Source organism: Piliocolobus tephrosceles, chromosome 21 (assembly GCF_002776525.5).
Source record: "Piliocolobus tephrosceles isolate RC106 chromosome 21, ASM277652v3, whole genome shotgun sequence".
Taxonomy (NCBI): Eukaryota; Metazoa; Chordata; class Mammalia; order Primates; family Cercopithecidae; genus Piliocolobus; species Piliocolobus tephrosceles.
Window position 1 is genome coordinate 33057168 of NC_045454.1, and position 14016 is coordinate 33071183.

General features: G+C 37.3%; 1 protein-coding gene across 8 annotated transcripts in view; it reads right to left on the bottom strand.

Annotated features, from left to right (window-relative positions):
* Positions 1–2316: 2316 nt before the first annotated feature.
* Positions 2317–14016, bottom strand: part of ZNF682 (zinc finger protein 682) — a 42085-nt gene continuing 30385 nt past the window's right edge. For 4 of the 8 annotated variants that reach the window (XM_026448199.2, XM_026448198.2, XM_026448201.1 and 1 more), the window contains 3 exons: positions 12850–12918; positions 12259–12350; positions 2317–4886 (listed from right to left, as the gene is read on the bottom strand). In XM_026448199.2, the coding sequence (XP_026303984.1) occupies positions 3721–4842 (1122 nt within the window). In that variant the 5' untranslated portion in view covers positions 4843–4886; positions 12259–12350; positions 12850–12918 and the 3' untranslated portion in view covers positions 2317–3720. The remainder of the gene's footprint in view (positions 4887–12258; positions 12351–12849; positions 12919–14016) is intronic. The other 4 variants (XM_026448203.2, XM_026448202.2, XM_026448197.2 and 1 more) reach the window with 2 other exon arrangements.

Consider the following 14016-nt stretch of genomic DNA (forward strand, 5'->3'; position numbering starts at 1 on the left):
GAGAGAGATTTCCAATTCTGATGTGTTTCTTTATATGGTGCTTACAATATATGGCACAATGCTATGAATGATTTACCTGTTCTACCTAATTGTATATTGAACACACTCTGTGATAGAGTAACATTTTTCTTTTACAAAGGTGAACAATGCTAACTGACTGATTAAATCCTCTGGCCTGTAGAGAGTGAATCCAACTTACTTCAGTTAAGTAATCCAAAGACTGCATTTAGGCCCGCTGTGGCGGCTCACCTGAGTTGGAGGCTCACAAGAGTTGGAGACCAGCCTTGCCAACACGGTGAAACTCCGTCTCTACTAAAACTACAAAAAAAATTAGTCAGGTGTGGTGTTGGGCACCTGTAATCCCAGCTACTTGGGAAGCTGAGGCAGTATAATCGTTTGAACCTGGGAGATGGAGGTTGCAGTGAGCCGAGGTCGTGCCATTGCACTTCAGCCTGGGCAACAAAAGCAAAACTCTGTCTCAAAAAAATCCAAAAATTCAAAACCAAAGACTGCATTTACAACTTGTAAATGACTACAAATTTTAAGTTAAAAGTTGTTTTTGTTTTTCCTTTTTTTTTTTCCCCACAATAAGCACTCCAACCTTCTCATGAGAGCTTACAAAGTAGTGTGTAAAATAATACGGGGTGGGGAGAACAGTGAGAAAGCTGCAACCGTGACTCAGGTAAAAAGGTGAAGGGAGGGCGGGCGCAGTGGCTCACGCCTGTAATCCCAGCGCTTTGGGAGGCCAATGCAGGTGGATCACGAGGTCAGGAGATCAAGACCATACTGGCTAACACAGTGAAACCCCGTGTCTACTAAAAATACCAAAAATTAGCCAGGCATGGTGGTGGCGGGCGCCTGCAGTCCCAGCTACTTGGGAGGCTGAAGCAGAAGAATGGTGTGAACCTGGGAGGCAGAGCTCGCAGTGAGCTGAGATCGTGCCACTGCACTCCAGCCTGGGTGACAGAGAGAGACTCCATCTCACAAAACAAAACAAAACAAACAAAAAACAGTGAAGGACTCTGATGCATACATAACTGGGGATGGACAGAAATGAAACCTGAAGATATTAGAAAATGAAAGCAGCACAATTCCTCTAAATTCAGAGTCGGTTGTGTAGCCTGGGTACAGACGCCCTCTCTAGACATGAAGAATCAATGCCATATTTTCATCTGAATAAGTTTAATCTCCTGGAGCCACCAACTCACTCTACCTGGAACACTAATTATGGAGTGTGTATAACACATGGTAGTGCTTTAACACATGTGGTGCTTTTCTGTGTTTGTTCACTTCATTTATGTCTAAACAACACCATGTCTGATGTAGAGACATAGGAGTTGGTAAAAAAAGAAATAAACACTACCATGACTGATGACATCTCCCTAGTGCTCACCTAAAGAAATTAACCCAATAAGATCAATAAACTCAACGAGGTTAATTATAAAAATTAAAAGAACAACAAAGGAAAAATTGGCTTAGAGTTCTCCAACTGAAAAAAAATGTACTAAATAAAATGTTACAATACACTTCCTATGGAATTACACTTTAAATTGTTTTGCAAGCACCATTAAATTTTGTAAAAATTATTCCAATAATTCTGGAGCAGATTATATAAAGGATACTTTATAAATTTTGATGCATTAGGTCTACTATCAATAACAGGCAAGTAAAACCTGGACTTACATAAGGAGATTCTGAACTGGGAACCATAAGATTTTGGAAAAAGGAATTCAATACAAATGGGAAAAACATTTGCTTTGAAATTCTTTGAGGTTTTTAGTTTGGTAGTAACTTATCAACACTTCAAAAATTACCAATTTGTTCTAACACATTTTCTTTCTTCTCAAAATAGGTACACATCCACATTCAAATACAATTACTTGCTTCCTAATTCTCTTACATTTTATCTTTAGAGTAACACATTTGTATATCAAACTTTCCTGTAAGTGAAAACTTAGAGTCTGTGTGTGTTGGGAAGGTCATAGAGGTTGCATGTTCAAAGAAAAAGGTAAGATAACATCTTCTACATACTCATTTAAGAATCAGAAATATATGGCTTTTGATTATATGCCTGTGTAATTTTCATAATAACCATCTTAATGACTCTACAGTTAGAAGAAAAATAATACAAATGTAACCTATGGAAACAGTACTCCCCAACGTATTTGAAGTCACTAAGGATAAGAATCACTAGAGACGCCATTCCACCATACTACTGAACAGTATGTTGTTACCGTCTGTTACCTGAAAACTTGAGGAAGGTAAAATAGGCTAATGTTGGCGGCAGGATAACACCTAATTCAATGCACAACTGTCTTAACACATTAAAACAATTTTGTTTTATTAAAACAAATGAAGTCCACACAGTCTAAGAAAAGCATTACAAAATCCACTACATTCATGTACAATCGGTACAACAATTTACTAAAATTTGAATACTGCACAAGACTATTACTCTGAACATCTATCTCATGCAGCACTTACAAGTTTTATAAGTCAACCACAAAAGCTTCTCCGTGTAGACTTTCTTCACACACCTCACATTTCAGTGTCCTCAATCTTCTGTTGAAAACTATATAAATGATATCCTAAATAGAACCTCTCAAAGCTCCGAGCAGCAGAAACTGACCACATGTTTTCACATAGACATTGGGAATAAAGACACAGCATCAAGTAATTTGAGAGTTGAATTACATCGAAATTTGCCTTTGTAAAAATCTAAAACTCTTTCCATGCAAAAAACAGTGTACTTTGAATATAATTGTAAGTTCCAAAATATTACTCTCTTATTCCTGTTTAGCCTAAATAAACTATGTTAACTTTGAATTACGCTTTGTAATCAATACCCTGATTGAGAAAAACATTGAAAGTGTTAGTGTTTTAGTGGTTTCTACTGCGAATCTTCTGATGTTCATTCAGACTTGATTTCTGATTAATTTTTTATATTTATTGCATCTGTTAAATGCTTTCATATAAACTCTCTAGCATTTTCTAAGGTGTACTTTTAAAACAATTTTTTCATATTCATTACAGTTGTAGGGTTTCTTTCCAATATAAATTCTCTAAAATTGAATACAATTTGAGCAACTGTTAGAGGGTTACCCTTCAGCATCAATTCTCCCATGTACAACAAAATCTGTAACATAAGTAAAAGTATTGCACCAATCTTTATATCTGTAATGTTCTTCTTCAGGGTAAAAACTCTTGTGTTACTCTAATGCCTATATTTTTGAAGTCTTTCCACGTACAAATGTAATGTATCACTATTATTACACCTTGTGTACTCTAAGGCTTTTATTTGGTGACATCTTTCCACAGATAAATGTAATGTGTATCATTACACTTTTACTGCTTTTATCTAGCATAAAACCTCTCATGAGTAAGCTCATAGCAGTTATTAAACACTTTGCCACATTCTTTAAAATCAGAATTTTTCTCAGTGTGAATTTTCTTATGTGCAATAAAGTGTGAGCAATGGTTGAAGACTTTCCCACATTCTTCACATTTGTAGTGTTTCTCTCCAGTATGAATTATCTTGTGATTTCAATGGCTTGAGCAAGATTCAAGGACTTTGCCACATTCCTTACATTTGTAGGATTTCTCGATAGTAAAAATTCTTAAGTAGTAAGGTTTGAGCAGTGAGTAAAAGCTTCCCCACATATTTTATACTTGTAGGATTTCTCTCTTTTTAACTCTCTTATGTTCATTAAGATGTGAGCATCATTTAAAAGCTTTGCCACATTCTTCACATTTATAGCGTTTGATGGCAGTATGAATTTTCTTATGTCTAGTAAGGTGTGAGCACCGATTAAAGGCTTTGCCACATTCTTCACAGTTGTAGGGTTTCTCTCCAGTATGAATTCTCTTATGTTCAGTAAGGATTGAGGACCAGTTAAAAGCTTTGCCATATTCTTCACATTTGTAGGGTTTCTCTCCAGTGTGAATTCTCTTGTGTTTAGTAAGGTATGAGAACCTCTTAAAGACTTTGTCGCATTTTTCACGTTTGTAGATTTTCTCTCCACTATGAATTACCTTATGTTCAGCAAGAATTGATGGTGAGTTAAAAGCTTTGCCACATTCTTCACATTTATAGGGTTTCTCTCTCGTATGGGTTCTCTCATGTATAGTAAGTAGGGAGCAGTGGTTGAAGGCTTTCCCACATTCTTTACATTTGTAGGGTTTCTTTCCAGTGTGAATTGTCTTATGTTTGGTGAGATGTGAGTGCCGGTTAAAGGCTCTGCCACATTCTTCACACGTATAGGGGTTTTCTCCAGTATGAATTTTCTTATGCCTAACAAAGGGCGAACACCAGTGAAAAGCTTTTCCACATTCTTCACATTTGTAGGGTTTCTCACCAGTGTGGATTCTCTTATGTTTAGTAAGGGTCGAGCACCAGTTAAAAGCTTTGCCACATTCTTCACATTTGTATGGTTTCTCTCCAGTGTGAATCCTCTTATGCTTAGTAAGGTATGAGAACCATTTAAAGGTTTTACCACATTCCTCATATATGTAGAGTTTCTCTTCAGTATGAATTATCTTATGATAAGAAAGGCCTGAGTGAGATTTAAAGACTTTGCCACATTGTACACATTTGAAAAGTTTCTCTGTAGTATGTCTTATGCTTTGTCTGTTTAGACTTGATGATTTATTAAAGACTTTCACACATTTATTATATGGGAAAATTTTGCTAGGTAGAGTTGACAAACACTGGTTAAGTCCATTATAAATTTCTTTTTGATCCTTACACTCACCCACATTTTCCCCATCTTTCCTTAAGTGTAAATCCTCAAGTCCAGAGCTTCCATATCTTCTCAGTATCACCTTTTGGAATGAATCTTTCATGCCCTGTTCTGGCAAAAAGTCTTCAGTGTAATGAGAAGACACAGCTGAAATAAAAAATTAACAAAATATCCCACTTGTTATTTTCAGAGTCAGATACACATACTTTACAAAACTAGCATAGAAAATTAAGAAAAGGACAGGATGACTTACTAGATGCAGCTGGGAAACACTCACTCCAAGGAGAGAAAACAAAATGTTGAGTAAAACATCACACTTTAAACAGATTTTTTGAAGAAAGCTTAATTCAGAAGAAATGCAGACACTGTGGCTGAAGAGGAAGATGGAAAGCTTGCTCAAAGTCACTGGGCACCAGGACTGGCTCCTAGATCCAGACCAGACTTCAGGAAGGGATACGTGAAGAAACCCCATGGCAACACAGTCTAGCCACGGACCTCTGAGATTCTCACTTTGGTTCCTTCTCCTTGAAAGGCATTTCCCAGCTAAATCTAGTCTGAGCTCCTGATTACAGAATCTCATATGATCCCTATAAGTCTGTGAACTGGCAGGGGGAGCCACCTGGAGAATAGGCAGAGGCACAGCTTAAACTCTGGTGGAAATCTGAAGTTTTCACTGTGCCGTGCAGCTGTAGCTGACCGTAGGTGCCCATCCTCCGAGGCTCTGCATCTTGCACTGAGGGGATCCATCTCCTGCTGTCTGCCAGGCTGAGAGGGAGCAGGGTTGTAGCTGTCATGGGACTGAGGTGAATCTGATCCATGCACCACCTTGCCTGCTGGCACCTTCCAAGATGACTTACCTGGCTGCTCCTGCAGAAGGGTGCCCACAGCACAGCATCCACTTACATCACAGATGGTGCTTGACCCCAAAGGGCCAGAAGACAAATCCATGGGCCCAGTGCCAGCTGCCCAGGTCTTCCGCACACCGACTAATAATATTCAGCTGATATATGTGGTCTGAGCTGAAGTGGGGTAGAAGCCCACACTGTCAGCACACAGAGAAGAGTGTGACATGGGGAACATGAGCCAGCATGGGAGCTGGGTTCCCCTTCATTCACATGAATAAACTGCGAAGGGTGTGGCCAGATGACCAGCCATGGCTTCTATCCCAGGAAGCCTAGCAGCCTAGAACATCTGGAAGAGCTCAGCCATTTCAATGCAGATGGCTTGGGACAAGCCTCGCCAATTCAGCCTGCTCCCAGGGAAGACACTGGAGACAGACCTGCTGAGCTGAGGAACCACAAACTGGGCGGGCCCCACAGCCATGTGCTGGACCAAAAATCCTGGGCTGCAGGTGCAATACTGGTTACAAACCCATGGTGCAATTGCCCTGTCTGGTGATTTTCCATCCTTGAGCCGCTGCATCACCAAACGACTCACAGAAACATTCCAAAACCCACCCTTACTTTTGCAAGCAAAGGAGAACAGCAGGACCCCTGATATAAATACGGGTCTCCTGGTGACCTAAAAGTGTGAACTGTCCCTAAGGGAGGGGGGAGCACAGACCACCAAAGCCCTCCTTGAAGCAAAGGAAATGGGTGCAGTGCCAGAAGTTGAAGGGAATATCACCAAGGCTCCAAAATAAATTTGGAGAGAAAATAATCTCTCACACACCATCTTCCCTCCCCAGAACACTCTTAAGTGCCATGTACTTGGACTGAAGCCTGAATTCCACCACAAACAAGAATCCATTGCTTCAACACAAAGCACTCTATGAAATCCACCGCAGGAACTTATCTACAACCCAGGGACCTAGACAGAGACTCTGCCTCTGAAAACCACCTTAAATGACACCAACTGATTACACACAACATACACCACAGCCAAACCCTCAAGGAAAAAAAAGAATTAAAAAACATTTTCAAGCCCCATCCAAATCACAGAAAATTCAAAAGCAAAAGAAGCACCAGCTCCCTCAGATGAGACAGCAAAAGAACGCTGGCAATATAGAAAGCCAGAGTGTTTCATAACCTCAAAAGGATCTCATTAGTTCCTTTGAAAGAACCAAACACAACTTTAAAAATTGTAAATTTTACTACAGGACTTTCAAAATACAATGGAAAGCCTTAAAAACAGAATAGACTAAGCAAACAAAAGCATTTCAGAGCCCCGAGACTGCTCCTTTATATCAACCCAGTCAGAAGACAGTAAAGAAAAAAGAATTCACTACAAACAAGCAAAGCTTCTGAGAAATACAGAATTATGTAAAGGGGTCAAACTTATGACTCATTAGTATTCCTGAGAGAGAAGGAAAAAAAACCAACCAACTTGGAAAACATACTTAAGGATATAATCTACGAAATATTTTCCCATCTTGCTAGACAGGTTGACATAAAGATACATGAAATTCAAGGAACTCCTTTGAGATACAAGACAACCATCCCTAAGTATAAGTATAGTATCTGAATACTATACACATAGTATTCAGACTTTCCAAGGTCAACATGAAATAAAAAAATAAAAGGTAACTAGAGAAAAGGGTCATATTACCTAAAAAATGAATTCTATAAAACAGTGGACTTCCTCACAGAAACTTTACAATCTGGAAGATATTGGGGGGTCTGTTTTTAACATTTTTAAAGAAAGAGGCCAGTGCAGTGGCTCATGCTTGTAATCCCAGCACTTTGGGAGGCCAAGGTGGGCGGATAACCTGAGCTCAGGAGTTTGAGACCACTCTGGGGAACATGGTGAAAGCCTGTCTCTATTAAATACAAAACGTTAGCTGCCTGCCTCGATTAAATATTAAAAAATCAGCCGGGTATGGTAGCGCTCACCTGTAGTCCCAGCTACTGGGGAGGCTGAGGCATGAGAATTGCTTGAGCCCCAGAGGTGGAGGTTGTAGTGAGCTGAGATTGCACCACTGCACTCCAGGCTGGGCCACACAGTGAGACTCCATTTCAACAACAACAACAAAAAAAAGATTGAAAAAAAGAAAGAAATTCCAGTCAGGAATTTTATGTTCCAGCAAACTAAGTTTCATAAGCAAAGAATTCACAAGCAATCACTAAGTGAATTAACTACCACTCAACTGGCATCACAAGGTACTTAAGAGTGTTCTAAACATGGAAATGGAAGAATGATACCTACTACCACAAAAACACACATAAGTACATAGCCCGCAGACCCTACAAAGCAACTGCACAATCAAGACTACAGAGCACATGAAGCGAACAAAAACTAAGATATCAATATTAACCTTGAACACAGCAGTCTAAATGCTCCACTTAAAAGACACAAAGTGGTGGCCAGGCATGGTGGCTCGTGCCTGTAATCCCAGCACTTTGGGAGGCTGAGACAGGTGAATCACCTGAGGTCAGGAGTTTGAGACCAGCCTGGCCATCATGGCGAAACCCCGTCTCTACTAAAAATACAAAAATTAGCCCGTAGTGGTGGCACGTTCCTGTAGTCCCAGCTACTCGGGAGGCTGAGGCAGGAGAATCACTTGAAACCAGGAGGCGGAGGTTTCAGGAAGCTGAGATCATGCCTGCACTCCACCCTGGGTGACAGAGTGAGACTCTGTCTCAAAAGAAAAATTTAAAAATTCTAAAAATTAAAAAAAAAAAAAAGACACCAAGTGGCAAATCAGATTAAAAAAAAAAAAACAAGACTTAAACTTCTGCTGGCTTTAAAAAACTCATCTCACGTATAATGACACCCATAAACTCAAAGTAATGGGAAAACGTAACATCTATCACACAAATGGGAAAAAACCAACAAACAAAAAAATGCAGTGGTCACTATTCTTGTATTAATAATACAGATTTTAAACCAACAATAGCAAAAAAGACAAACACATTACATACTAACAAAGGATTCAATAAATAAATAGATAAATCAATAATATTTAACTATCCTAAATACGTATGCACCCAACATTGGCACACCCAGGTTTATAAAGCAATTATTACTGGACCTAAAAAAAAGACTTAGCCAGCCATAGTGGAAGACAACACCTTACAGATAGCATTACAGATCATCAGGGCAGAAAACTAACAAAGAAATTCTGGACTTAAACTCAGCACTTGACCAACTGGACCTCATAGACATCTACAGAATAATTCATCTAATGAACACATACATACATTCTCATCTGTGCACAGAACATACTTTAAGATTGACCACATGCTCAGTCATAAAACAAATTTCAAAAATCCAGAAAAACTGAAATCATCTTCTTGAAACAGAGTGAAATAAAACTCAATAGCAAGAGGAACCCTCAAAACTACACAAATATAGAAAACAAAACAACTTATTCCAGAATGACTTTTGGGGAAACAATGAAATTAAGGCAGAAATCAGAAACTTATTTGAAACAAATAAAAATGGTGACGAGGCGGGGTGCGGTGGCTCACACCTGTAATCCCAGCACTTTGGGAGGCCGAGGCGGGCGGATCATGAGATCAGGGGTTTAAGACCAGCCTGGCCAACATAGTGAAACCCCATCTCTACTAAAAATACAAGAAATTAGCTGGGCGTGGTAGCAGGTGCCTGTAATCCCAGCTACCTGGGAGAGTGAGGGAGGAGAATCACTTGAACCCAGGAGGCAGAGGTTGCAGTGAGTAGGTAATAGCGCCACTGCACTCCAGCCTGGGTGACAGAGTGAGACTCCATCTCAAAAAAAAAAAAGTGACAAAATGTAACAAAACCTTGGAATGTGGCAAAAGCAGTGTTAGGAGGGTTTATAGTGCTAAACTTTTATATCAAGAAGATAGAAAGATCTCAAGTTAATAACCTGATACCTTGCATAAAGAAATCAGAAAAACAACAAAGTAAATCCAAAGCTAGAAGAAGAAAAGAAATAATTCAAATCAGAGCAGAACAAAAAAATTGAAACCAAGAAAATCACTCAAATAATCAATAAAATAAGTTTCTCTAAAAGATAAACAAGATCACTAGATCACTAGCTAAGTTAACAAAGAAAAAAAAAAGATCCAAATAAGCACAATCAAAAATGACAAGCTATCAATAGACTAACAGACAACCTACTGGGAGAAAGTATTTGTAGACTACGCATCTGACAAGGGACTAATGTTCACAATCTATAAGAAATTTAAATCTATAAGAAAAAGAGAAATAATCTCATTAAAAAGTGGTCAAAGGACATGGTCATTTCTCGAAAGACATAAAAGCAGCCAAGAAACGTGAAAAAATGAGACAAAAAGGGAAAAAAAGAAGGACATAACAGCAACAAAAATCAAAACAATCAATAACATGGCAATGGTAACCCTTCTCTATCAGAAAATTAAATATTCATGGAATAAACTTCCCCATCAAAAGACATAAACTGGTATAAAAACAAGATTCAACTACATTCTTTGTACAAGATACTCACTTTCAATCTGAAGAAGACAATAGACTAAAAGAAGGATGGTACAAGTCATTCTCTTAGAATGTTAACCAAATCAGAAGAAACTAGGTCAAAATTATATAAGGCAAAATACATTTTAGGTCAAACACTGTTATAAAATATACTTTAGCCAAAATTCTCACAAGAGACAAAGAAGGACATTAAATAATAGTAAAAAGATTAATTTACTAGAAAACTATAACATATATATAATCATCAGGTTCCCAAATATATAAAGTAAACATTAACAAAATTGAAGAAATATACAGCAATATAATAATAATAAGATATTTCAATATCCCACTTTCAGTAATAAGTTATAAAGCAAAGTAGAATATTAAATATAAGAACTGAGGATAAAATATGAACAGAGGACTTCAAAGCACTCTAAAAATTACACCTAACGGACATATAGCAAACACTCCACACAACGGCAGAATACACAATCTTCTCCATAGCTCACAACACATTCTCTTGGATATATCACTTGTTAGGACACAAAGCAATTCTTAGGAAACATTTTTTTTTAAATTTGGAGACTGAGTTTCACTCTTGTTGCCCAGGCTGGAGTGCAATGGCACGGTCTTGGCTCACCATAACCTCCGTCTATTAGGTTCAAGCGATTCTCCTGCCTCAGCCTCCGGAGTAGCTGGGATTACAGGCATGTGCCACTACATCTGGCTAATTTTGTATTTTTGGTAGAGATGGGGTTTCTCCATGTTGGTCAGGCTGGTCTCCAACTCCCGACCTCAGGTGATCTGCCTGCATCGGCCTCCCAAAGTGCTGGGATTACAGGTGTGAGCCACCACGCCTGGCCTAGCAAACTTTTAAAAATGGAAATCTTATAGACTATTATTATGACCAAATGGAATGAAACTAAAAATTAGTAATAGAAAAAAATTCACAAATATATGGAAATTAAACACAGTCTTAAGCATGCTCATGTTCAAGGACTGGAAGAATTAATACTGTACAACATCTTTACAGCACCCAAAGTAATGTTCAGATTCAATGTGATCCCCTTCAAATTCCCAATTTCAGTTTTTGCAGGAATAAAAACCAATGCCTAAATCAAATAAAATCTCAAGAGACCACGAAGAGCTAAATAATCTTTAAAATGAGGAAAGGTGTTGGAAGCATCACACTTCCTGATTTCAAAACACACGACAAAACTACAGTAATAAATGCAGTTTAGTACTAGCATAAATGCAGACAATTAGACCATTGAAAAAGAATGTAGCACAGATATTATCTTTCATGTATATGGTCAAATAGTTACTTGCACACCCATATTAATTGTAGCACTATTCACAAAAATCAATAGGTGAAAGAAACCCAAACTTCTCTCACCACATGAATGGAAAAATAAAATTTATAATATACAAATAATGGAATAATACTCAGCTTTTAAAAAGGAGAAAATCGGGTCAGGCGTGTGGGCTTACGCCTGTAATCCCAGCATTTGGGAGGCCCAGGTGGGCGGATCACGAAGTTAGGAGATCAATATCATCCTAGCCAACATGGTAAACCTAGTCTCCACTAAAATACAAAAAAAAAATTAGCTAGGCATGGTGGCATGTGTCTGTAGTCTCAGCTACTCCGGAGGCTGAGACAGGGGAATGGATTGAACCCGGGAGGCAGAGGTTGCAGTGAGCCGAGATTGCACCACTGCACTCCAGCCTGGCAACAGAGCGAGACTTCATCCAAAAAAAAAAAACAAAAAAAAAAAAAGGAGGAAATCTTCTAACATCGACAATAAAGATAGATCTGATGGCATGATGCTAAGTAAAATAAGCCAGCCATAAAAAGACAGATATTGTATAAATCCATTTATATGAGACATCTAAAGTAGTTACACTCAGCAACAAAATAGAGAGGTGCTTGTAAAGGGTCAATGAGGAAAATGAGTAGTTTCATGAATGTTGAGTTCAAGTTTCCCAAGACAAAAACATGTGGAGATATACTGCATGACAGTGTCAATATACCCAACATAACAGAACTGTATAACTTAAAAATATTTAAGATTCTAAATTTTATGTTATCTATTTTGAACAATTAAAAATAAACAATTACGCCTAAAAGAAATACAGAGTTATAAAGCTTTTCAAAAATTACCTTCAAATCCCAATTGTTTCTCTCACAAAAAGAAAACATACATTCACCAATGAATAGATGTTGAAATTACAACGATTTTCATGACTCCTCGCCTAAACAGAATAAAACCACCATTAATGACCAACAAAAATATAAATATAAGAGTCATAAACAAGAGGGGGTGATACTTATTCAGTCAAACACAGAGATAATTAAATTGGCAATAAACTTATGGCTGATTCATATTTGACTTTTGCCTCACACTGTCTTAAAATGTACAGAGCTGAATACTGTCATACAAAATTATATGAATAAAAACTAAAAAATACTATGAATGTGAAATGGCCTATTATAAAAATTGTAACAAATAAATACAAAATTGCAAAGCAAAATTAAAAGAAACTATAACCCATAAAATTCTGAATAAACATAGTGGACTACTGATGAAGAACCCTTCTAGATAGCTACAATTTTCAACCATGACTGGCTATCCATAAAAAGTACACATTTTTGAATCAAGAGCATACAGTTAGAGCACTGTTTCACAGAAACCCCACTATAATTATTGATAAAAAGCTTTGAGAAAATAATTTTTAAGAAATAAGCACTTACATAATACTAGAGAAATTTATTAATATGTTGCTCTTCTTTATATACAAAATGGTAAGGCTGTAATCTAGCCTGCAAAAGCAGAGAAAAGACTTATATTTTTTACTGTAGGAACAATATAAATATTGCAAAATATGGCATAAAATACTGATTATGAATGAGGAATAAATTATGCTATCATTCAGATAAAGGAGGAAGAATATAGATGAAAATGCAAAGAAAGCTTTTTACATGCCGGCAACTTAATCATACAAACTAGGCCAGGCATGGTGGTTCACGCCTGTAACCCTAGCACTTTGGGAAGTTGAGGTGGGCGGATCGCTTAAGCTCAGGAGTTCAAGACCAGCCTGGACAACATGGTGAAACTCCGTCTCTAGAAAGAATACAAAAATTAGCCAGGCGTGGTGACACGCACCTGTACTCTCAGCTACTTGGGGGGCTGAGGCAGTCTATAGAGTCAGTCTGTAAATACTTATTTTATAAATTTCCAAATGTCATCAAAAGATCACAAGGCATAGACAAAAGACAGGAAATCATATTCATTTAAAGAAAGAAAATGATTCTTCGGAAATCAATTTTTAAGAAATTAAGATCTTTGTATTATCTGACAAGGAATTCAAAATAATCATTTTAAACATGTTCAATGAGCAAAAATAGAATGTAGACAACTAAACAGAATCGAGAAAACAGTGCATGAAGAAATGAATATATCAACAGAGATTAAAAAACTATTAAAAGTATTTTTTTAAAAAAACAAAAATTGTGGAGCTGAATACAATAATTAAGTTAAAAAAATTATGACAGAGCCACAGCAAATAATTTAATGAGGTAATAGAAGGTATCAGCAAATTCAAGACATTTCACTTAACAAATATTGAGTCATAAAAGCAAAAAAAATACTGCCAACAAAGAAAATTTTATCTGGAAAAATTTACCTCTAGAATAAGAAAAAAAAAAAGATGTTACAAGATAAACAAAAGCTGTCAGTCTTTGTCACCATGTGTATAGTTTTATAAGAAATGGTAAAGTAAATATATACACAGATCTACAATGCTCTACTATAATAATGGTGCATAAAACTGAAAATCCTGCCATAGAAGTTAATAAACCAAAACACAAATTTGCGTAAATCTCTTGATACACAATACGAAACGATATAATGTGTGACAT